This window comes from Podarcis melisellensis (assembly GCF_964234715.1).
Source record: "Podarcis melisellensis genome assembly, chromosome: 8".
NCBI lineage: Eukaryota > Metazoa > Chordata > Lepidosauria > Squamata > Lacertidae > Podarcis > Podarcis melisellensis.
The window spans coordinates 58,764,656-58,787,730 of NC_138540.1; the positions used below are offsets into that span (position 1 = coordinate 58,764,656).

Below are 23,075 nucleotides of genomic sequence, written 5' to 3' on the forward strand. Positions count from 1 at the left end.
CATCCACTTTTGGCCAGACCCAACTTTGGAGGGTTAGTCCTTGGGCGAAAAAGTCTGGCCACCCTTGTAGTAGTATTTATTTCCAGCTATTTTGGGGTCTTAATGGAGAGTGGTCTTTTCTTGGAGCAGTGGTGTCCAAGCTTTTTTCAAAGAGGGCCAGATTTGATGAAGTGAAGGGCTGTGAGGGGGGCCGACCAAAGGGCCAACCAAAGTTGGTTTTTTTGGATTTTACCCCAGGAAATAAACTGCCACAGGGGCCGGATTAAACAGACCGGCGGGCCAGATTAGGCCCCCAAAATGGATTTTGGACATGCCTGCCTTAGAGCATATCTAGGGTGCAGGGGGGATGGATCATGGTGGCTAGGCTGTCTTTCAGGGCAGCGGGTCTTCCTTCGCTGGTCTTCTCTGTCAAGATTATGAGGAGGAACCTTGAGGTGAGTTTCACTAGGATACTGCCCCTGAAAGCCATTGTCTTCAGATAGCAGAGCAGAGACAACGGCCTCTAAATCTTGGGTGTATGACAAAGCGTGCCTCTTATCAAACGTTTCAGTAGCTGGAAAGGCAATGGTGCCAGATGCTCCTTCTCAGAAATATGGGTGTGCAATCTGAGTGGGCCTTCTAAATTTAACAGGCCTAAAAATAGGCAGAGCTTGGGTGGGATTCAAATATGCACATTGGGATGGGAGGAAGCCTGAGGCAGTGGAGTTTTTTAGTCCTGGGCGGAACCCAAATGCAGAACTGGCAATGAGAAAAAGGTAGCATTTGTGCTCACATTGGCTTTGAATACACTTCTCAAATGGTGGGCCAAAAACCACCAGCGGGTCACAGTGCCACAGCCTATGGGGGCTCCTCACTCCTCTGCCCCCCCACCCATGGCCATGCAATAGTTTTTCAGTTGGATGAGTGCCAGCACCAGCAATTCCCTGGATGCCAAGTGAAGATGGCCAGGAGACAGAGATGTTGGCGAGGGGCAGGGGGAGGAAAAAGAGGTCCTCCTCCTCCTTCTCTTCCTCAGAGGGAAAGAGGCCAAAGGAAGTGATAAGGAAAAAGGTTTCAAAAAATAATACTGTAAGAAATTGGGGAACGAGATTGGAGAACTGCTTCTGTTAAACTACTTTGGGCCTATTGCGGGGTGGAGAACATTTTTTGCCCAAGGGCCACATTCCTTCTGAGGGCCGCAAGCCAGTGCTGGGTGGGCCCAAAGGCAAAAGCTAGCAGAACAAGAAATGTACATTTTACATTTGTACAGCAGACACACATTGCTCTGTCCTTCATTCTGTCAAGAAAGAGTCATGATCAGAGTTCAAGGCAGGCAGAAACAACCAAGAGGGGAGTAAAGCAAGACCAGTAGGGAGGGTGGGCCTAGGAAAGGGGTGTGGCTTGGGTAGAGTCCAAGGGCCAGACAGAGATGCATTTGCACCCCTCTCCATGCCCAAGGCTCCCTACCCTGGTGTACAGTGTACCAATAACCCAATAATAATGCCCAATAACCCTCCAATGGCAAGATGTGGTGGATATTCTCCAATAAATGGTATGATAACTAGGTTTTGATTCACAATAAAGGGAAAATTAGTACTATTCTAGAGGGGGTGCTTGCTGTCACTTAGTTCCCTGTCACTCTTCCAAGTTTCTAGTCCTTATGTTCAAGAGCACTTCAGCTTGCTATCAACATACCAGTGATGAGTTCACAAACAGGAGGGGGAACGAATGGTAACATAGACAGAATTTATTACAGATAACACACCCAGAAGGACAGACAGTCATTGATTGCATTGTTTCATTCCTAAGCAAAGCCGCCAGCAGACAAAGAAGCACGACCTTTCGCAGCCTCCGCCTGCTTCCACTGTGGCAAATGGGCAGTCAAGCAGGGAACGGTTCCCCCGATATTGCCCTATGTTAACAGTACAGCCCATGAGCACAGCAGGGAAAATGCAACACTGGTTAAAAGTGGAAGACGCCACATTATTCAACAGACCTCTGGAGCCCTGCTGAAAAAACCATGGGGTAAGTGGTGGAAAGCTCCCAGACACACTTGGAATGGGAAGGTTCCAGATTGTGTATTTATCACATTTATAGACTGCTTTTCCTCTAAGGATGGTGTATGGGCATAGGGGTGTGAAGTTAAGCTGAGCAAGACTGATTTTTCTGTCTCTAACAGTGGCCATCAAGGTTCAATGGGGATCTGGACCTAAGTTGTTATAGTCCATGTTCCAGCACCATCAACTGCAGCACACTTACTCAGGAACACAGCCTTCATTTACTGTCTTTTCTCAAAGCACTGAGAAATAAAAAGAAAACACAGATCATCCTGTGCTTGCTCTCTCTCCTTTTTGCTTGGGGTGGGGATTGCTCAGACATGGAGCATTAAAGCACAGGCCTCTGTCTGGAAAGAGCGAGGCAAAATGTAAGTGTGCATAAGCCGGCTAGAGGTGAAGCAGATGCAGATTTTAGGTTGGGGCACGCATGGGGCATTCACAAAAGCCACATTTGATGAGCAAAATGGCACGAATGACGCAAACTTGCATTCATATGTGTGTTTTGCATAATTATTTAGTTTCTGTTGGCCATGAGAGATGGGGAAAACATAGGAAGCTGCCTTATACTGAGTCAGACCATTGGACCATCTGGTCCAGTACTGTCTACTCTGACTGGCAGCAGCTCTCCAGGATTTCAGGCAGAGGTCTCTCAGATGCCGGAGATTGAACCCGGGACCCTCCACATGTAAGGTGGATGCTCTAAACACTGAGCTGTGGCCCTTCCTGATAAGAGTTCTTCCTGGAAAGAGTTGTATGGAGCATTTTTTTCTGTTGGCAGGCCTCCTTCTCAGTCAATCTCTTTGAGGGGCCCTTGGACAATCCATTTGTGATGGGCCCCATTGGTCATCACTGCCTTTGACCTTTTTGGGGTGCTCAATGTGGGTTGGGCACATTGTTGGGGTAGTCTCAGGAGGTCACTCCATGCCCAGCCTCACCACCCAACCAATGCCTGCTCTCCGAGGCTTCTGATTCCAGATAAATTCCATCAAGGAACTGCACACATGCTTTGCACTCATCCTTGCAAACATAAGAGCTAGAAATTGCTGCTTCTTCATTTTCTTTCAAAACTAGTGTTGAAAGCTGGGAATTTCACAACGCTTAAATTGGCACCATTAGCAAATTCTGCACAATGCAACTGTTGAAGCGTGTAATAAAACACAGCCCCCTTGCAGCAGCCCGCAAGAAAAAACAGTACATCTCATGAATATTCAAGAGCAAAAGGTGACAATCAACCTTGAAGCATTGTGAGTGGATGGCAGGGCAGAAGCAAAAGTCTACCAGCAGATACTGACAGCAATGGTGTGATGGGCACGCAAGGTTATGGTGAGGCAGAGGGAACAGCATTTCTGTAAAGTGCAATGTGTACAGGTAGGTGTAAGGAAGCCTTCTCCCAAACAACCTACCCCAAACAAGACACCCGCCATCCCAACCCTTTTGGTTCTAGTCCTCATGGAAGGTGTTCTAAACTTTTCATCTCTCCATAGAGATGTTGCTCTCCGTGTATCAAAGGCTGGCCTAGCTCAGTCCCGCTCTTTTCTGCTACTTGCTATTCTCATTTTGTTTCGCCTGTGCCAAGCGCCTGGATTTCTGAGCCACCCCGTAAGGGACATGGGCTGCGATGGTACCCATCTCCTTTGCCCCTTCCACATGGAACATTTGGTCATCAAAGAAGATGTGCGGGCGAATCTTCTCCAGCAAGGGTCCCTTGGGGGCGCCGGCTAGGAAGAGGGCTTCGTCTGTTTCCAGCCCCCAGCTCCGGAGAGTCTTTAGGGCACGGGCTCCAGAACTGGCCGCGCTGCGTGCCGTGACGAGGTACGTGCGGATGGGGCACTCCAGGCGCAGCCCCTTGGAGTAGAACTTCTTCTGGAGCTTCCCAAGAGCTTCCAAGAAACCTTTCAGCGGCCCCTGGAGAGGTGAACAGACAACGTCAACCAGAACTTCCTTCCCCACCCTCCATACAGTTGGAAAATAACCCTCTCTGGCTACACACACAGAGTCTGCAATTGTTGCAAGGGGCTGTTGCCATAATACTTCTGTGAAAGAATAATGCCGAGTCTCCATTTTGTATTTGTTCTTTTGTTTCAGAATGGCTGCTTTCTGTAAGACCAGAGGCTGGTGAACATGTCATCCTCCAGATATTGTGGGGCTCCCAACCCCGCAAGAAGCAAAGCCAATAGTCAGGGATGATGGGAGTCTGAGTACAGCTCCATCTGAAGGGCCAATGGCTAATTTAAAGATTAGACACTGGGTTATCTGGAGGCTGTTCCTTCACAGGCAAAACTAAAATACAAGCACGAGGAGGGTGGCAAAGGAATCCTAATGACTCTGGGAACCTGGAACTACTTAGTAAAACAACTCTCCTGCCCTTCTCATTGGCGAAGAGGTTGAGATGGGGAACTGGAATGGTGTATGTAATAAGTAAAGCAAACAGAGGGAGAGTAGAGAGGTAGAAACTAGAAGTCAGGATGTAGAGTACTGCAGAGAGCCTGGGCTCCATGGAGAGAAGAAACAAGAAGATGAACAGTCTGTGAAGAAGGATGAGCTGAAAGAAGCTGCTCTATGGCAGGAATGGGAAAACTTTGGCCCTCTGGATGTTGCTGAGCTACAAGTGTGACCATTGGCCAAGGATGATGGGAGTTGTAGTTCAGCAACATCTGTAGGGCCAAAGGTTGCCCACACTGGCTCTATTGCTAAGTACTGGCTAAAGTAGGGAGACAGTCTAAGCAAGGTTTGAATGGATGCAGTTTCCCCCCATATTATTTTCATAGCCTAATTCAGGGGTCAGCAACCTTTTTCAGCCGTGGGCCGGTCCACCATCCCTCAGAACATGTGGTGGGCCAGACTATATTTTTTTGGGGGGGGGATGAATGAATTCCTATGCCCCACAAATAACCCAGAGATGCATTTTAAATAAAAGCACACATTCTACTCATGTAAAAACACCTGGCAAGTTCCACAAATAACCCAGAGATGCATTTTAAATAAAAGCACACATTCTACTCATGTAAAAACATGCTGATTCCTGGACCGTCCGCGAGCCAGATTGAGAAGGCGATTGGGCCACATCTGGCCCCTGGCCTAATTGCTCTTATGGTTGAAAGATTAAACTGTTTTAAAAACAGTAACAAATCAACTTGAAATAAATTTCAGAAATAAATTCACCTCCTCTTCCTCCTCATTGTGGTTTGCAAAAAAAAAACACTGTCAAAGAAGCAAGCAAACAGGGAATCAAACAGTCTGTCTGGCTCCTGAGGTCAACCAGCTTGTGGCCATCCCAACATTTCCCGATAATGCATTTCTGGGTATTCTCAGTCATACCTGAGCCAGAGGCTTGTTCTCATAAGTCTTCTCATGCTCAAAGAACTTGTCAAGGCCATGAGCCTTCACAATCTGCTCAGACTCGTCTGAAAACAGCACGGCGTCTCCATCGAAGGCTACACGCAGCTGGTTCTCTGAAACCTGCACGTCCCTGTTGGGGCTGAAGATGGTGGCTGCAGCAATTCCTTGGGGAAAGAAGAAGAAAAGGATCTAGCAGCACTTTCTAGAAGCTCAGCCTCCTGGTGGCTCGCACTTCAATTTCTGCTTTTAAAAAAATATGTAAAGGTCTGTAAAACCCAAAATGCTATATGAGTTATATTGGAGCATAACTAAACAATATCCTCAATGTAGTGTATATGTCAGAGTGTGTGATAAGTGTTAGGCGTGGGGACCTGTCAAACGGACTGTGGTCAGGCAGAGTTCTCTCCAGACTTATCTGAAGAGAATAGCTCAGTTGGTAGTCTCAGGGTTGTGGGTTCGAGCCCCACTAGAGCAAACGATTCCTGAATTGCAGGGGATTGGATGAAATGACCCTTATGGTCCCTTCCATCTCTATAATTCTATGATTCTGTCAAGGAAGCAAAGCAACCAAGTGTTGGAGATAAGCAGTGTCCAGTGCACAGCGGAATGATGAAAAGTACGTGCCAACATACTCTATATTGCTTTATTTACATTTCAAAGCTGGTAAGTTACAGAAAAACATCTTCCCTCTGCCGGAGCAGAGAAAGCGTCATCTCTCCTCTAAAGCACAGAGAGAATCTCCAAACTGAAACTGCAAAGAACAGTGAAAAACAGGAAACCAGTGTACGTCACATCCAGTCTCCATTCCCGTGAGAAAACCTCCAACAGTACAGACTCTGTGGAATGTAAACAACCTGTCTCGTGACAAGCACTTCGCTGCACAGAGAAGAAAGCAGAAACCAACATCCTCCCCCTTTCTGTGAACATCTCTGGGCAGCGTGTTCGTACAATATCAGTACAAACCCAACTTCTGCACATAGGTACAGTGTTGATCCCTTGATACAATCTTGGACAATACATCAGCAGGAATTTCATTACCTGGCATATAGGACACCGTTACGAGTCCCTTCTGAATACGTTCCCTAGCATGTTGCAACTTCAATTGCAAGTGCTTTGTGCTTTGCTTACAACCTTCAGAATTTAGCAAAGCCAAACATGCTTTGTTGTCCTGGTAAACCTGGATTGGACATTTGACAGGAATTTTCATGTCTTTGCATAATTGTAACAACCATTCACAATCTTTAAGTGAATAAGACAGTGCATTCAGTTCAGCTTCACAAGTACTTAAGCTAACTGTTGTTTGCTTCTTGCATGACCAATCAAATAGACCCTGATTGTACCTATAGCAAACTCCAGACGTACTTTTCCTGTCTGTAGTGTCACTTCCAAAACTTGCATCTGCAAATATCTCAAGACCACCAGACTTCTGATTGTTAAATCTCAGTCTGTAATGCATAGTGCCTTTCAAATACCGCGCTATGCGTTTCAGAGCTTTCCAATCCTTAACAGTAGGATTGTTGACTTGTCTGCTTAGCAAATTACAGCTTACAGCAATGTCTGGTCTTGAACATCTGGCAATGAAGTTTAGCTTGCCTAGCACACTTCTGTACAGTGTAGTGTCAGAAAATGCTTCTTCAGTGTCATCTACCTGATAACCTGTTGTCATCGGTGTGTCCACAGGGTTAGCATCCATCAGGTTCAGTTTGCTTAACACATCAGCAATTTTCCGTGACTGGTGTACTAGAATGTTACCATCTTGATCTCTCTCTATTTCCAGAGATAGGTAGTTGTTTACCTCACCAAGATCTTTCATGTCAAAGTGCTCTTTCAGTTGAGCTAGGGCGTTATTGTACATTGTGACATCTTTCCAAAAGAATAAAAGATCATCAACATAAAACAAACAATACAGTTTCTTTTGCCCCTCCTCTTTGACAAATACACATGGATCAGCTTTCCCTTGCTGAAAACCTAGAGAAAACAACACTTCAGTGAGTTTTGTGTGCCAACACCGTGCACTTTGTTTGAGACCATAAAGGGACTTTTTCAGAGCACAAACAAATCCCTGTTTTACCTGTACGCCATCAGGTGGAAGCATATAAAGTGATTCACCTAGAGATTCGTACAGAAAAGCTGTATTCACATCATGGTGACTAATGTGTAGATTTTCCTCTGCAGCTAGCTTGAGCATAAGCCTAATGCTCTCATACCTCACTGTGGGTGAGTAGGTCTCATGATAGTCTTCACCCGGTACCTGAGCAAATCCTCTGGCTACCAATCTGGCTTTGTGTCTGACTATCTTGCCATTTTGATCAGTCTTCGCTTTGAAGACCCATTTGCTTCCAAGCAGTTTCATTCCTGGAACTCCTGGAACTAGGTCCCATGTTTTGTTCCTTTCCAAGGAATCAAGCTCAGCCTTCATGGCATTTAACCATGGCTCAGCTTCCTTTGAATCCAAATCCTGGATTTCTTGGAAACTTGAAGGTTCAAAAACCTTCTTGGAGCTTTTAACAGCTGTTACTGCTATCTTAGCAAATTCATCAGCAAATCTCTTTGGAGGTCTGCCTTTTGTGGCTCTCTGTGACCTGCGAATCAGCCTTAAGTCTTCAACACTCTCCTCTTCCTTCTTAGGAGAAAAGTGACCTATTGTGAACAATGGTTCCTCCAATTCTTGATCAGAGCTTTCAGAGGGTCGCATAGAGGCTTTCGCACTCTTGAAATCCTCTGAATCATCTGATTCAGTTTCAGACTCAGAATCAGAACCTTCATCAGTGGGTGTGGGTTGTTGCGGTTGCTTTTGACTATCCTTAGTCTCATCACTGTCATCAGGATAACATTGGAAAATTCCCACATTCTCCCCCCACTTGGCATTGTACTCAACACTTCTTGTGAGCTTAATTTCCTTAGAGTCAGTCATCATTATTCTGTAAGACCCTTTCTGATAACCTAGAAAGATACCATGCAATCCACGCTTGTCTAACTTGGAGTTTTGTGGTGAGTGAACCCACATGCCCGAACCAAAAATTTTCATGTGTTTGATGTATGGCTTCTTGCCAAACATCTTCTCATAGGGGGTACAACCAATCGCTGAAGATAACCTGCGATTATAACTGTAAGTGAAACATGAGAGAGCTTCGGCCCAATAACTCTCTGGAAGATTTGCATCATGCAGCAAGGTTTTTAACCCTTGAAGCAATGTTTGATTTGCTCGTTCCGCAAGTCCATTCTGCCATGGCGAGCGAGGACTAGACAAATCGTGTTGAATTCCTTTCTCAGCCAGAAAAGTTTCAAACTGCTGAGAAGTGAATTCTCCCCCCCGGTCAGTGAAAAGAATCTTTATCTTCTTACCATGCACATTTCCCAACCAAGCACAGAATTCCTTGAACCTAGGAAAAGCCTCTGATTTCTGCTTGAGATTGTACACATAAATATACCTGGAAAATGCATCAAGGAGAACCATGAAGTACCTATTTCCACCCAAAGAGGGCGCTAGTGGTCCAACCAAATCAGCATGAATAATTTGGTATGGTTCTGTAGCTTGCCTACTAGACACCTTACCTTTCGCAGCCATTTTCACCTTGTTTGCTGCGCATGCTTTGCACTTCATGTGGTACCTGCAGGGTTTAATAGTCATACCTTCAACCAAGGCAGGCATTTTAGATACTGCCTCAAAATGCAAATGACCAAATTTCCTGTGAAAATCATGAATACATTCTGCATGCAAACTTTTGTTAGAACCTGCAATGCAACAAGTGTCATCCTGCACAACATCATCATAATACAAAACAAACAAACGATCAACAAATTCAGCATACAATTGATAATCATTTTTCTTGGTGATGATGCATCTATTGTTTTTAAAGGAAACGTCAATCTTCTTCTCAATCAGCTGTCTAACGCTGAGCAGATTATGTTTCGCATCCGGCACATAAAGAACATCCTGTATCGATAAGTCCAAACTGTGAAGAACAACAGTTCCGTAGCCTTTACTGGGGATTGTGTGGTCATCCGCCTGGTGAATCGCACCTTCCTGCGGTGTAAAAGACACGAACAGTCGCTTATCGTTGCACATGTGATGCGTTGCAGCCGAATCAACAACGAAGAAAGATTTAGACGTCTTCTGGACCTCTGCAACCTCCGCAACCTCTGCAACCTTTGGAGCGTAGCGTGAGACCATTGCCTTGTGCTGCGTTGTCCTGGACACTGGACCTTTGCCTTTGCTCTGGCCTTTTCCACGCGATGAGCTTTCGCTGCGCTGCTCTGTCTTGGCCCTGGGATATTTGCATTCCCTCTTCATATGGCCTAGACGTCCACACGAGTAGCATTTCACTGCCTTCAAAGCTTTGGCGCCATCTGGTGGTTCCACTGCACTATGGGATGACATCTGTGAAGTCTCCCCATTTCCCATGCAGCCAGCACCTCGGCGATCTGCTTCATTTAGAATCATGGCAGTATCACAAGCTACTGTGAGTTGAGCATTTGGCTGATCAGTGGTATCAAATTCCCCACTTGCCTCATCCAGCCTTCTGCAGCTAGCCATCATGACTCTGGCATTTGCCTTTTGCATCATCTCTGCTGCATTAAATCAGGCTGCTTTATACATGCTGCGTTTGTGTACAGCTGCTTCAATCCAAAAGCAAAATCAAAACAGCCTCTGCCTATGAGCCTGTGCCGCTCTTCTGTTTATTTGCTTTGCTTATCTGCAGCTGCTTCAAACTGCATTCCAAAAGCAAGTTCTAAAGCGAAAGTCCCCAAGTGCTTTCTCTATGTTGCCCTTTAATTCTTGCTGCGTCACATCTGCAGCTGCTGTGAAACAACAGCACTTCTAAAAGTTACTTTCGATTTCCCCCAGCATAGGAAATCCTTTTCTTTTAGCCTTTTGCCTGTGCCACAGCAAAAACCGGCTATTAAAAGTTCAAAGTCCAGCCATAAAGCCATTAATTAGAAGCTGGCAGGCTGCCCGGAGCAGTAGCACATACCTTCATCAATCATCTTGACGCGCAGAGCAGATACCTTGCGTTCCGTCTCTCTGCCGCTGTTCTGATGCTTTGCCGGCACTTCGTTTCTTGCTCCTTTGTTCCTTTGCCAGGAGCCCGACTTCTGGAGTCCATTCTCAAAACACTGCGTTTTTCTGGGCCCGGAACCAAATGTTGGAGATAAGCAGTGTCCAGTGCACAGCGGAATGATGAAAAGTACGTGCCAACATACTCTATATTGCTTTATTTACATTTCAAAGCTGGTAAGTTACAGAAAAACATCTTCCCTCTGCCGGAGCAGAGAAAGCGTCATCTCTCCTCTAAAGCACAGAGAGAATCTCCAAACTGAAACTGCAAAGAACAGTGAAAAACAGGAAACCAGTGTACGTCACATCCAGTCTCCATTCCCGTGAGAAAACCTCCAACAGTACAGACTCTGTGGAATGTAAACAACCTGTCTCGTGACAAGCACTTCGCTGCACAGAGAAGAAAGCAGAAACCAACACCAAGCACCATCCTCAAAAGGAAGTAGCCGTAACCTCAATTGTTTATTCTAGGCAACTTGATTCTGCATGTAGTAAACAAACTCTTGCTTCCCAGGCATCCATCCCACAAATTCATCTCATATGACTGGCGGTCACCCTACCTACTACTATCATAATGGGAAAGCCTCATAAACCTATTGTGAGCCCTCCCAGGATCATACAGTCTGCTATGGGAAACAGAGTTCAAAGAGCCTACAAGACTACACATGCAAAACTAGAGTACCTGGGGTTTCCGGGATGGAGGGGGGAGAGTCACAACAGAAAAAATAATTTAGGTTTTAACCCACACGTGGCAACAGACCACACACTCGCACACACGGGTGACTTCCTACTTCCTTTCCAACAGCAGGCGAAGGACAACAAACACCTTCACTCACCCTCTTCTATGGCTTCACTCACTTTCTCACAGTCAGATGACAGGTACAGGTTGGTGTGGTAGGCCTTCAGGTAGCAAATGGGGCTGTTCCCACCTGTCATGCAAAACCTCTCGATGAACAGGTCTGGAAGAGAGAGCAAGAAGAAGAAAACATTGAGGGGAGGAAAAGAGAGGCCTTGGGAAGCGCAATCCACCAGCAGATGTAGCACCTGCAGGGACTCACACCTGCACGGGTAACTCGGTTGCCTCTTGGTGCCAAAGTTTTGTTCAGCTGTTTCTCGGGGAATCCAGGTGGCATCTTTCAAAGGCAGCACTCTGATGTACTTATTTACCTTATTTACTTCCCAAAGCTTACCTAGCTTTGGGAAGGCAGTGTGAGGGCTGTGAGGGTGCATCAAATGTTGCTTAGGGCCACCAAAAAAGGCCTGAAGGGCTGCATGTGTCCCTTGGACTGTGAATTGGACCACCCATTCTAACACCATCACTGAGATACATTTACCAGGGTTTTCTGTGGGATGGGGACTCAAGACAGTTAGACTGGTATAGAAGCAAGACAACTTGGTAGTTTGCAAATAGGTGACAAGTAACCCATCAATTGCTTGGATGCTTCCAGTCAAGGGAGGCGGCTTCCGGTTACTCACTGTAATGGTTGATGCTGTTGATCAAGCGGACTCCCACCTGAGCGTGGTTGTTAGTCATGAGGACGATGTCGAAGAGCTCTTCGCTCTCTGGGTAGAGCACCCGCAGCTGCATGTTAACAGCTTCCAGTGCCTAGAAAGTCAAAGATGGCAGAGCAGTCTGGCCAAGAACACAACCGGACTTCCTTAAATAAAACAATAAACAGGTGGGGGAAGGAGGCCCCAAACCATCAGTACAGTACTTACTGTCAGGTGAACAGCTCATCTTTCAGATACTTTACATCATTTTTTAATCAAAATCATGCAAAAGAAAAGCAGGGGAAGCCCTGATTGTGCACCTGAAGCTGCCTTATATGGGTTGGTCCCTCTATCTACCTCAATATTGATTCTGACTGGCAGTGGTTCCCCAAAGGCAGAGAGAGAGTCCCTTTTCCTGCTTACCTGCCACCTGATCCTTTCAGGTCAATGCTGGGAACTGACCCTGGGACTTTCTGTAATGCAAAACATGGGCTCTCCGACTGAGGTCCCTCCCTAAAGCACTGTTAAGCAGATCCCATTTCTCAAAGCAAAGAGAAGTTTCAGGGGTTCCAGTGCTTGCTGGGTTTCAGTACCCTTTGGAATGGGGGGTCACAAGAAGGATATTGGTGTTTAGTAGTATTTGCACATAGATGGCAGTATGGCATTAAAAACCCCAACAGACTCTCCAGTGCCCAGAGTCTTATATTAGACCTTCAGGGAAAAACCTAGCACACACATATTGTGGCATTGCAACAGACCACAACCCACATTTCATTGGATCAATCATAAAACCTCTGCCTGGGCTAATTTACTGATAAGTGACAACCAGCACTTGCTTCATCCCCTTATCTTGAACCCAGATTCTGATGTTTCCATCTGGAGGTGAACAAAATCATCAGAAAAGGAAAAGACCTTGACGAAGGGGAAGGCTGCTCCAGGTAGAAAGGGCTCATTCTCGTGATCCAGCTGGAATTTCACGTAGGCCTCCACACCCTGCTCATTGTAAATCTTCTGCTCCTCTTCCATACGGAAGAGGGCTCGCGATGACACAGCAATCGTGATGGCATTTTGTGGCTTTGGCTGCATGAGAGAAAGAGAAAGCGGTGGTAGTGCCCCATGAAAGACAACAGGCCTATCCACAGCCATATTGCCTATGGCACCCAAAGGGAGCTTCTAAACACCAGGTGCTCCTGTTGAGGACAAATATCAAGAGATGATGGCCATCAGCTTCATATTCAACTTGTCAACATCCCAGAGCATCCGACTGGCCACTGCCGGATGCAGAATGGACTTCAGTTAGATCCAGTAAGGCCATTCTGATGGAATTTGATGTCATAAAATTGTACATACATTATATTATTCTAATTCAACTTTACCCAGCCTGGTAACCTCCAAATGTCTGGGACTATACTTCCCATGGTCCTACTGGTTGGGTCTGATGGGAGTTGCATCTAGAGGGCACCAGGTAGGGGAAGCCTGATTTAATTCAATAATATAGTATATTGATTGTCATAGAATCATAGAGTTGGAAGAGACTATGAGGGTCATGTAGTCCAACCCCCTGCAATGTAGGAATCTTTTTGCCATGTAGAGGAAAGACACTGCCTGCATATTTTTCAGTAGCAATATAATCAAGAGCTTCAGGTCATACCCACACTTTCTACTTAAAGCTAGGACCCACTCAGCTACAACTTTCAGAGATGACCTTCGCCAGTCACAGTCTCTCTGTCTAACCTACCTCACAGGGTTGTTGTAAGGGTCAAATGGGGAAGTGGAGAGCCATGTACACTACCTTGAGCACCTCAGAGGAAAGGTGAGATAGAAATGTAATAATTGGCGGTACCCCCCACCACCCAACATCATAATTTTCCAGAGGGATCCACATATATAAATTAGCACATGCAAATTTTATGCAAATTTTGTGATTGAAAGCCAACCACAAAAATGAGGGCAGCAGCCCTGACATGGAGAAAAAATGGGGGGCTTGAAATATAATTTATTTCAGGCCAAACTAAAATCCTTCCTGGGGGCATTATACAGATATGAACAACATAAAAAGTAATGGAATAGTGTTTACAAAATATAATAATGTATAACACTTTCTCATTATCTCATGCTAAATGAATAAAAACATATCAAGTTACTTTTGTAAAAACAATAGGGAAGATACCTTAAAATGCATTAATAAAATGTATCAAAGAAAACCAAATGAAAAACAAGACTCCTGGGGGGGGGGAGCTGCCAAAAAGCTCAATTAGCAAAATTTCAAGTGTAACCTATATCTGAAAACCATTATTATTATTACAATTTATTACCCTCCCTTCACCCCCAGATCCCAGGATGAGTTACAACCATTAAAACACAACATTACTATTAAAACACAATGATACACAATATATTAAGAACAGTTTAAAACAACTTAAAATGTATACAGATACAGTATGTATAAATAACCAGCATAGAAGAACAAGAAGAAAGCAAACTATATAACCAAGTACCCAACAATGGCCCTGCAGGCAGGAATTTTTCCCAGCCCCACCAACCCCCTCTAACTCTCACTGACTGATAACTGGAGGAAGAGTCTGTACATCATACTAGAGATATGGCTTGTCTCCCATGGATGAGCAGAATTAACTCATCCCAGGAGTCACACTCTCTGTTCTGGGAAAGAGACCAAAGACAGCACAGGAAGTGGAAGTCAAGAGCTACAATCTTTTTTTCCCCCCTTGAGAATAATTGGCACTTTGGGTCTAAAAGTTTGAACTGGACACTCCTGGGAGAGATAATATGTGCAACACTGCAAATTAGCATTTTCTTTGGCAGGATCCTGCAATTTTATGAGGCTGGTCTCTGCCCTTTGAATTAGCAGCATGATGGCTTTATTTATTCCCTGGATTCCACTTCCTATAAAACATCTCAAAGTGCTTTAATAATAAAAAAAATATATAAACAATGTCCTAGTTAAAACAGTTTTAAATGCAATATAGATGCAGAATGGGGTAAAAAAAAAAAATCCACCGCAAAGACCTGCTGAAAAAAGAAAGCCTTAACTAGGCAACAAAATGACGACAGAGGCGAATGTTTCTGCTACTGAATGGCTGCTGACTGGACAGCTCTTGAAGGCAGACTGACAGAGCAGCCCTGAAGTTAGCAGTCCTGTTTGTTGGGAGACCCTGTCTGGTGTGCAAGTGCTAATGTGGACAGGCAAGAAGGACTTTTAAACCAGCCATGGATGGGCACACAGTGCAACCCATTTCTTACCACCACCTGCTCTTTTGCAAGCTTCATTCAGACCTAGCTCGGCACCTGAGGTGCAAGACCAAAACAGAGGTCAAAGACTTTGGGAAATCTGTGTAAAAGTAGAAACACGTTCCTAAGACCACCTCTCCACATTTCAAAAAGGCAAAATATGAGGCATTATTGGGCCATTAGTTGTTCAAGGTAGTCAGCTATTAACTAGTTATTAACATCCCTGCTAACAATAATTCTCAATAATGTGGGAGCCATGAGTTACTAAGTAGCTAAAATATTATTTTAATAGCTCTTCAGGGGTTGCAGGGCGATTAAGTTTTACGATCCTCATATGAGACCTTCATCTTCCTGCTCAGCTCCTGTTTGCACTGACTCAGCTTCTCCAGAGCTGAACACCTTCTTGCCTGAAGCATGCTCACATTTTCTTGGACGCCAGGATTCAACATCCACCGAACGGACTATGCTGACACCGTTTCCCCCAGTCCCCTTCTTTGTTCTCTTGGATGTGGCAGCCATTTTGTGTTATGCTGCACCCCATGGCAGCCATCTTGTTACTGACACCCATAGCAGTTTCTCAAAATCCCAGATTTTGCCCCCAAGTTGACAATTTGTACCACAGAGTATTCCCAGTGCCAGGAAATAAATGTTTTTAGTTGTAATTGCTGTTGTTGTTTTTAATGCCTTAACTGTTTTTTTGGGGGGGGGGTTGCTTTGTTTTCAAACTGTTTATCAGCTTGCCCCTAGCTCCTTGGAAAGAAAGGGTGGGATACAAATTCAAGGAATAAAATTAAATAATAAATAATAATAATGGCTTCCTGCTGCAGTGCCCTTTTCTGGAGTGCCTCACAGCCCTGCCCACCTGTCAAAATGACCTTGGGTACTGGGACAGGTTAGTATCCAGCCTACCCACCAAATCTTGTTTCTTATTCCTGCCGTAGGCATAACTCCCCTGACCTCTCCTTGCTACTACAGATGGTTTTAGCGTTGCTCTAGTTTTTAGCCCTCTGGTTTTTTTTCCTTTTAATTATTTGATTTTCTTGTTTGTGTCTGTTTTATTTTTGTTTGAGGCTGCCTTGAGAGCTCTTTCAAAAAATAATTATAATTTGGTTTAGTTGTCTCTGGCTGGCAAATGAGCCTGTTAGTTGGCAGAGCTGAAAAATAACTGATCTTGCTTTGTGTCTGTTGCTGGGATGACCCCACCCCAGTGCACCAATTGCCTTTGAGGTCCTGTTTTTGATCCTTGACCTTATAAAAATAACACGACAAAAGTTTATAAAATTTGACATGGTATGGAAAAAGTGGATAGAAACAAAGTTTTGCTCCCTCTCTCAAAACACTAGTTCTCATGGAAATTACAATCAATGTAATTTCTGATTGTTTGTAGAGGGGATGTCCTCCTTCTCCATGCCAAAATGCAAACCCTTAAAAGAGATGTTTCTTTCTGATTCTGGGTCTCTCTTGCCTTGTTGCGAATGGAGGGAACTCTGTTGCAACAGAAACATAAATATCTGGCTTGCTTTCACTGCATCCTGTCTCCATCCATTCACCTCTGACCAATCACAGAATTAGGGGCCTTGGTCCCTTGAGGAGTTAGGCAGCAAAAGCCAACCACCCCTATTTTTCTATATCAACAGTAATGTACAGGCTCTCCATCCACATTCCCATTTTGCCTTTTGTAATAACAGGCATTTCACTAGTTAAGAAAACCATGCAAGTCTTATTCCTGCATTAATCTCTCTTTGTCAGGCTCCCTCTTATTACGGCAGACAAACCTCAGGACCTGTGACCCAGTGCACGTGTGACCTTCAGCAACCTTCAGCTCTTGCAAGGATGCAAGAGATGGCAATACTTCCGAGCAAGCCCCATTTATCCTAGCAACAGCCAAGGTTGCACAAGGTCAGGGAAACACCAATGAGATGTCTGTATCTAGAAAGCAGCCCCTGGCTGGCAGGGAGGAGAGGGAAGGGGCTGGTTGCATAAATGCAAACAGAACCTGGCAGATTGAAATTGGGGTGGAGAGGAAAAATGAGGTCAGCTCCCTTCCAGACCATCCTCTTCCTCACTCTCTTGACTGGGGTGGAGGATTAAGTTTAGTAGAAAGATTAATGGAACAGAGAAGGGAGTGATTTGGTTGCATTTGCTGGGTTTCTGACCAGAGCCTGGCATCCCAAAACAGATCAGAACACCATTGCATTGTACTAGGAGACAAGGAGGCAGAGTTACTATCAAGGAATGCAAGCTATTTCACAGCTGAAAGCTGCCAGGCAGCCAGAATGGAAGTGCTAGATCAGAGAAATGGTGCTCTATTAATCCTATTAACTCCAGAAGCCTCCAGGAATATAGAGTGCAGAGATAGTCAAGTGAGAAATTTGCCCCTGGGAGTAAAAAACAAAGGTATGGAAGTGGGGGTGGAAAAGGCCTCCACCCGGAAAACCTTGTGTCAGGTGTATAGGGATTGTGGAGGTCACATCCAGACTGTTAATTGCAGGAGGGATGCAAGAACATACCAGAAATGTTTGGACAGCTGAAGTGCTCCATTGCCCTAGTGCGAGTGTGGGCAACCTTTGGCCCTCCAGATGTTACTGAACTACAACTCCCATCACCCCTAGCCACTGGCCACGCTGATGGGAATTGTAGTTGAGCAACAACTGAAGGGTCAGATGTTGCCCACAGCTGCCCTAGGGCAACAAAGGATTTTTTCCATAAAAAGAGAAGACCTTGTATTTTTCAGCTGCTCCAGGTAGAATTTACAAGAGGATGTGATTTCAAGTTGTAAGAATTTCAAGTTGTAAGAATTTTTTAAAAGACTGTTTAAAAAGAAAGTGAATTTTTGCAATTAGGAAAGGGACAGGGGGAATGCACTGGAAAGTATGAGGCGAAGCAATGGTATAAATGGAATAAACAGGAAGGCATATAAATGCCCTGCAAGCAATTCAATAAAGTCTGACCTCTGTGTAAGCTTACGGCTCATTTACACTTACCTTTTGAACCACAGGTCCATGCTTTCCCACTCTTTGTCCAAGCACTTTGTTTTGTTTGTTTTGTTGCTTTCCTCAGGAAAACCCACATTTTAACGCTGGAATGGAACAAATAGCAATCCAGGTTTTCTGCAGATTACCTTTTGTTCCAAGAGCAGGTCTTTATGGGGAAAGTGCTGGGTGTGGAGAGGAGGGAACATACACGCCAATATTTCTCCAGTGAAAATAGGGACATCTTATTCCATACTAATAATAATTTTATTATTTAGTCCCTGCCCATCTAACAGGGCTGCCCCAGCCACTCTGGGTGGCCTCCAACATATAAAAATAATAATTAAACATTAATTTATTTATTTTTAAAAAACTTCCCTAAACAGGGCTGCCTTCAGATGTCTTCTAAAGGTTGTACAGTTACCACTTATCTCCTTGGCTCAGGGTCGCATAACTCCATACCCTCCCACATTTCTCCAATGAAAATAGGGATGTCCTAAGGAAACAGCAGCTTGATCTCCAGAAATTAACAGGAGAAGCTTTTTAATATAGGATTGCCATATTTCAAAAAGTGAAAATCCGGACACAAAAGTTGTTGAGCTCTTTTGGGGGGGGGCACTTCCATACGCCCAGGTTTTCCTGGACATTTTTGCCGATTTTCAGAAATTCAGCCCAGATACTATTTTCCACGGACAAATCCTGGATATGTCCGGAAATTCCAGGTATATGGCAGCCCTATTTAATACACAAAGACAGAATATTATCGCCCAGTAATTAGTGTCACAAGTGATCATGGGAGGGCAATGAATTTGGGGCAAATTGAACTGGGGGTGATCAGGGTAACTGGGTAGGATATTAATTTGGGGACCAAACTGAGTAAAAATGACTTCATCTTGAAATGATTTGGCAGCCGTGAATGGGGTGGTGGTGACTGAAATGATTCTGAATAGGATCTACGGGGAAATTAATGGGGGATAAATTAATTGAAGAGGAACTGACCTGGGGTGAGTTGGTCTGTGAAAATTAATTTAAGAATTCATCTGGGGTGAGCTGGATGAGAAATTAGCTGCCTGGCCTTTAAATTTAAATTTGCATCAGTTAGATAAAGGCATCAGTTTGCATGAATTAGCATAAGCACATTTTATGCACATTTTTTCCAATGGCCCTACACTCTGTATATTTTACCTATCAAGAAAGGCCCACACTTTGGACCTGAGCTGGATGGTGCTGTGGCCAGCTTTCAGGCTAGCCTGGGGCCCTTGGGTGGGGGCTGTTTTTCAGCAGTCCAATCTCAGCATTGCTGAAGTGGAGCCAGTCCGCGAGCCACAAGGGCCAGCCAGCTGGCAAAGGCCACCAGCATTTGGGCCGGGAACCGAGAGGGGAAAGGGAAGGAACCTGCCTCACCAGAAGCTTAAAAATCTGCAGAGATGTGGAATAAAAAAAACTGCAAGGGAGTGTCCCAAACAAGCACCAGGTACAGGGCAAAACTAGATATGAAAAACTCACAAACAACCTCCTGTTTGAAAGGCTGTCATAAAAGGTTGTAGAGGTGCAAATCTGGTGAGAGGAGTGCAGGAGGGGAAGCATTTCTCTTGCAGGTGGGAGTTGACTGGAGCAGTGCCCCCACCTCCTTTTGATCAGAAATTAAGGCCCTACCCATTCACTGTTCTGGAAAGTAAAAGCTGTCATGGTTTTCATTTGGCCATGGGTTCAGATAAAAACTAATGTATTTCTGCCAACAGTTTTTTAGCAATGAGCCTTTCGAGCTTGATTCAAAAGGAAACTGTCTTTCCTAGCCTGGCGCCCTCCACATATTTTGAACTACAGCTCCCATCAACCCCAGTCTGCACAGCCTTATGATGCTGGGACTCATGGACAGCGACTGCCCTCCCATGTGGAAAGATGAGGCAGTCGCCTCAGGAGGTAGAACAGCAAAACGGCCCAGCCCAACCCTGCTCAGGGGAGTTGTAATCCAAAGCATTTGGTGGGTACTAGATTGGAGTCCCATTGTGTTTCACAGCTCTTTCTCCCACTAGCTGTTCACATCAGCACAGCTTCATGAATGTAAGATTCATATCTGTTTGTGTATACAGTACACCAAGGTCTTTACCCTATGCCAAGGTGCTCACACCTTGGCTAGAGGTGAATTAAGAGTGGCTTAAGTACTCCAAGCTGGTTTGAGAAACCACGGCATCAAGCAGTAGTCTTGTATAACAAAGTACAGGATACATGTGCATTTTGGATAACATTGTGTGTGCACAGTAAACAGGGATGCGAACATTACCCTGGACAGGAGACATTGGACCACAGAGAAGCAAATGATGAGCAGAAAATCTGTGTAGGCTGTTGCAGGCGTATGTGGGCCAGATTTTACTCTCTCTCCCTGCAAGAGCTTTGCAGCCTGTTAAAGTATGTGTGAAGTAACTAAATGGACAGCTAATAAAGAATTTTCCACCTGCCTAATGCCAAACAGTCAGATGGCTAGAGTGGTGACATTGTGAACTTTGGAGATGGACAGGTGTGAGTGATGGCTCTGCCCATGGCTCGTGAAGCACTCCAGCACAACTCCTATTCATTTCAATAAGGTTTATATAGGTGGTCTTGGCAGGTCCTCGCCCAGGTTAGTCTGTCAGGTGATGCCAGTTGGACTGGCTGTCTCCAGCAGTCATGTTAGAAAGAAACGCTGATACTTGGGCTACCCTGAGACATTTGGCACTCTCCTGCAGTAAACAGAAGGATCAGCCTCAGATGGTGATGATCCACCACATCATCCAGAAATAATACTTGGGAGTAGCAGTTTATAAGCCTGCTGTTGGAAAAAGTGGATGTGGTACCATGACACATGATGTGTGTGTGTGTGTGTGTGTGTGCGTGCGTACACACAGACACATCCACCTGCTGGGCATATGAACTGGCAAAGGGGTCTTATCAGATGGAATGTGTGTCTCAGCCTGCAAGATTTTGACCTTGGTCCCCAGAAGGAAGAAGGCACACTCTGTTTTCATGGCTACATCTACTCCTTACTCCCTTCTCCTGCTTTATCTCTGCAGCTGTCATGGGCCTCTTCCATGCAAGCGAGAACAGCATCTTCCAGGAAAAATAACATTCTTTGCTGAATGCCCGTTATCTCGATGATGCTGTACAACATGTGCCTTTGATCCATATAAAGGTACCTTATACTGAGTCCGATCATCAGTCCATTCCAGTTGGTATTGGATTGTATTTAATTGTATTTATATATTTTTTATGCTTCATAGGAACCAATTCAAAACTTAAATGAATAACTATCATAGATTGAGTATAGACCTGTCTGCTCTGTCTAAGAGTAGACCCCTTGAGTCTAAGGCACCCTTCCCCAACCTGGTCCCCTCCAGATACTTCCGATTACAACTCCCAGCTGCTGATCCAGGCTGGTGGGAGTTGAGTGAGGACAACTTTCCCAGGCCTCTGCAATCCTTTAACTGGACATGCTGCAGGCTGGGCCTGCAAAATCTGTGTTCCATCTTGGAGCTGAGGGCTCTCCCTTCCTTGTGGCCACAGCAGGTGGGCCTCCCTCCACCATACATCACCTATTTTTATTTATTACATTTATTTATTACACCCCACCTCTTTCTCCAAGAAACTCAAGGTGGCATACATGGTTTCCCCTTCTCCATTTTTATTCTTACAACAACCCTGTGAGGTGGGTTAGGCCGAGAAACAGTGACTGGCTAAAAAGGTCACCCAGTGAGCTTCATGACTGTGTGGGATTTGAACCCTGGTCTCCCAGCCCTCCAACACTCTACAGCTGAAGGTAGCCAAGCAGGGAGATTCAACAGGTTCCCGAAACTGACATTTCCTATTCTCGAGGATGGGTTTTCTCTCTTTCTCCTTGCACCCAGCCAGAGTGTCATATTCTTTATATGTACAAGCATGCAAGTAAACAAGCCACCCTGCCAGGCAGGCCACCTGCTGACCCTTCCTCCCACCCCAGTAAAAAAGAAATCTCTTACTGATTTGGGTTTCTTTTTGGGGGAAAGGTTTTCATAAAACGCCTGGGCATCTTCCCATCCCTCCTGCTTCGGCTGCCCTCCGCCGTTGGCTGCTTTGCTGCCGGAGTCTCGGGGGGCTCCTCTGCTCTCTGGGGGCCCAGCTCTTGCCGGGTCCATCTTCCCTCCTCTCTGTCCTTCCAGGGGAGCAGGGTGGCAATGGCAACGAGCAGCTTGTTTTCCTCTTGTCACAGGACTGCCTGCCCGCCCGCGATCAAGAGCCGGTAGCCCTTTGGATGCAGCTCAGTAAACGAGGATGAATCAGGCAGCAGCAAAGTCGCTGTGTCTGTGTGTTTGCGGCGGCGACGGAGGGGGGGGTGCAGGCACGTGTGCACAGATTGCCGTGTGTGCCCGTCCCTCAGAGAAAGCTCTTTATAAGGGATCCCATGAACCTCCTGGGCGTCCCTCGTTGCCAGATCAAGTGGCCGAGTCACTTAACCTCCTCAGGGCAGGAACTGCTGCAGCTACAGTACTGGCAAGCTGTTCCTGGTCCTGTTGCAGGGAAGTGTGTCCCCCCCCCCTCCGGCAATCTGGAGTGTTTCACTGCAAATTAACATGCAATCGCAGTTAAAAGGAGCTGGGCACTGCAAATAGTATATTCCTGAGAGAAAGAGAGAGACTTCTCTAAAAGCTCCGTTCATGTTTTAAGCATGAGAGCAGGTGAATAGAACTAGTTAGCCTATATAGAACTAGGCTGGAGAAAGAGGGTTTCCTCCTTTTTATAATGCTAGAAAGCACCAGGATGATCCAGTGAAGGTTGAGGGAGTCAAGGCTGACCAGAAGCAGCTTTTCTTCACACATCAGCACACAGCTTGCACTGTGGAACTCCCTGCCACAAGGTGCAGTGATGGCCACCAACTCGAATGGCCTTGAAAAGGGGATTACGCAGCTGCATGGCTAT

The 23,075-nt window shown here is 45.4% G+C and overlaps 1 protein-coding gene across 2 annotated transcripts; it reads right to left on the bottom strand.

The window, feature by feature from the left end:
- Positions 1-1,711: 1,711 nt before the first annotated feature.
- NT5C1A (5'-nucleotidase, cytosolic IA) lies at positions 1,712-22,629 on the bottom strand. 2 transcript variants are annotated; one of them, XM_081922887.1, is made up of 6 exons: positions 22,139-22,629; positions 12,838-13,005; positions 11,911-12,040; positions 11,271-11,393; positions 5,355-5,539; positions 1,712-3,941 (listed from the first exon to the last, which is right to left on the bottom strand). In XM_081922887.1, exons 1-6 carry the CDS (start codon positions 22,292-22,294, stop codon positions 3,576-3,578), a joined length of 1,128 nt encoding a protein of 375 aa, XP_081779013.1. In that variant the 5' UTR covers positions 22,295-22,629; the 3' UTR covers positions 1,712-3,575. The 2 variants fall into 2 exon arrangements, with proteins under 2 accessions (XP_081779013.1, XP_081779014.1); XM_081922888.1 differs by lacking the exon at positions 22,139-22,629 and adding an exon at positions 15,597-15,859.
- Positions 22,630-23,075: the final 446 nt, after the last annotated feature.

Bases quoted from the DNA above. Each gene is read 5' to 3' on its own strand.
- NT5C1A (XM_081922887.1), bottom strand. From the start codon at position 22,294: ATGGACCCGGCAAGAGCTGGGCCCCCAGAGAGCAGAGGAGCCCCCCGA. The intron at 13,006-22,138 runs GTAAGAGATTTC...TCTCTCATGCAG, and splicing joins CCAAAAAGAAACCCAAATCA to CCAAAGCCACAAAATGCCAT. The intron at 3,942-5,354 runs GTATGACTGAGA...TCACCTCTCCAG, and splicing joins AGAACAAGCCTCTGGCTCAG to GGGCCGCTGAAAGGTTTCTT.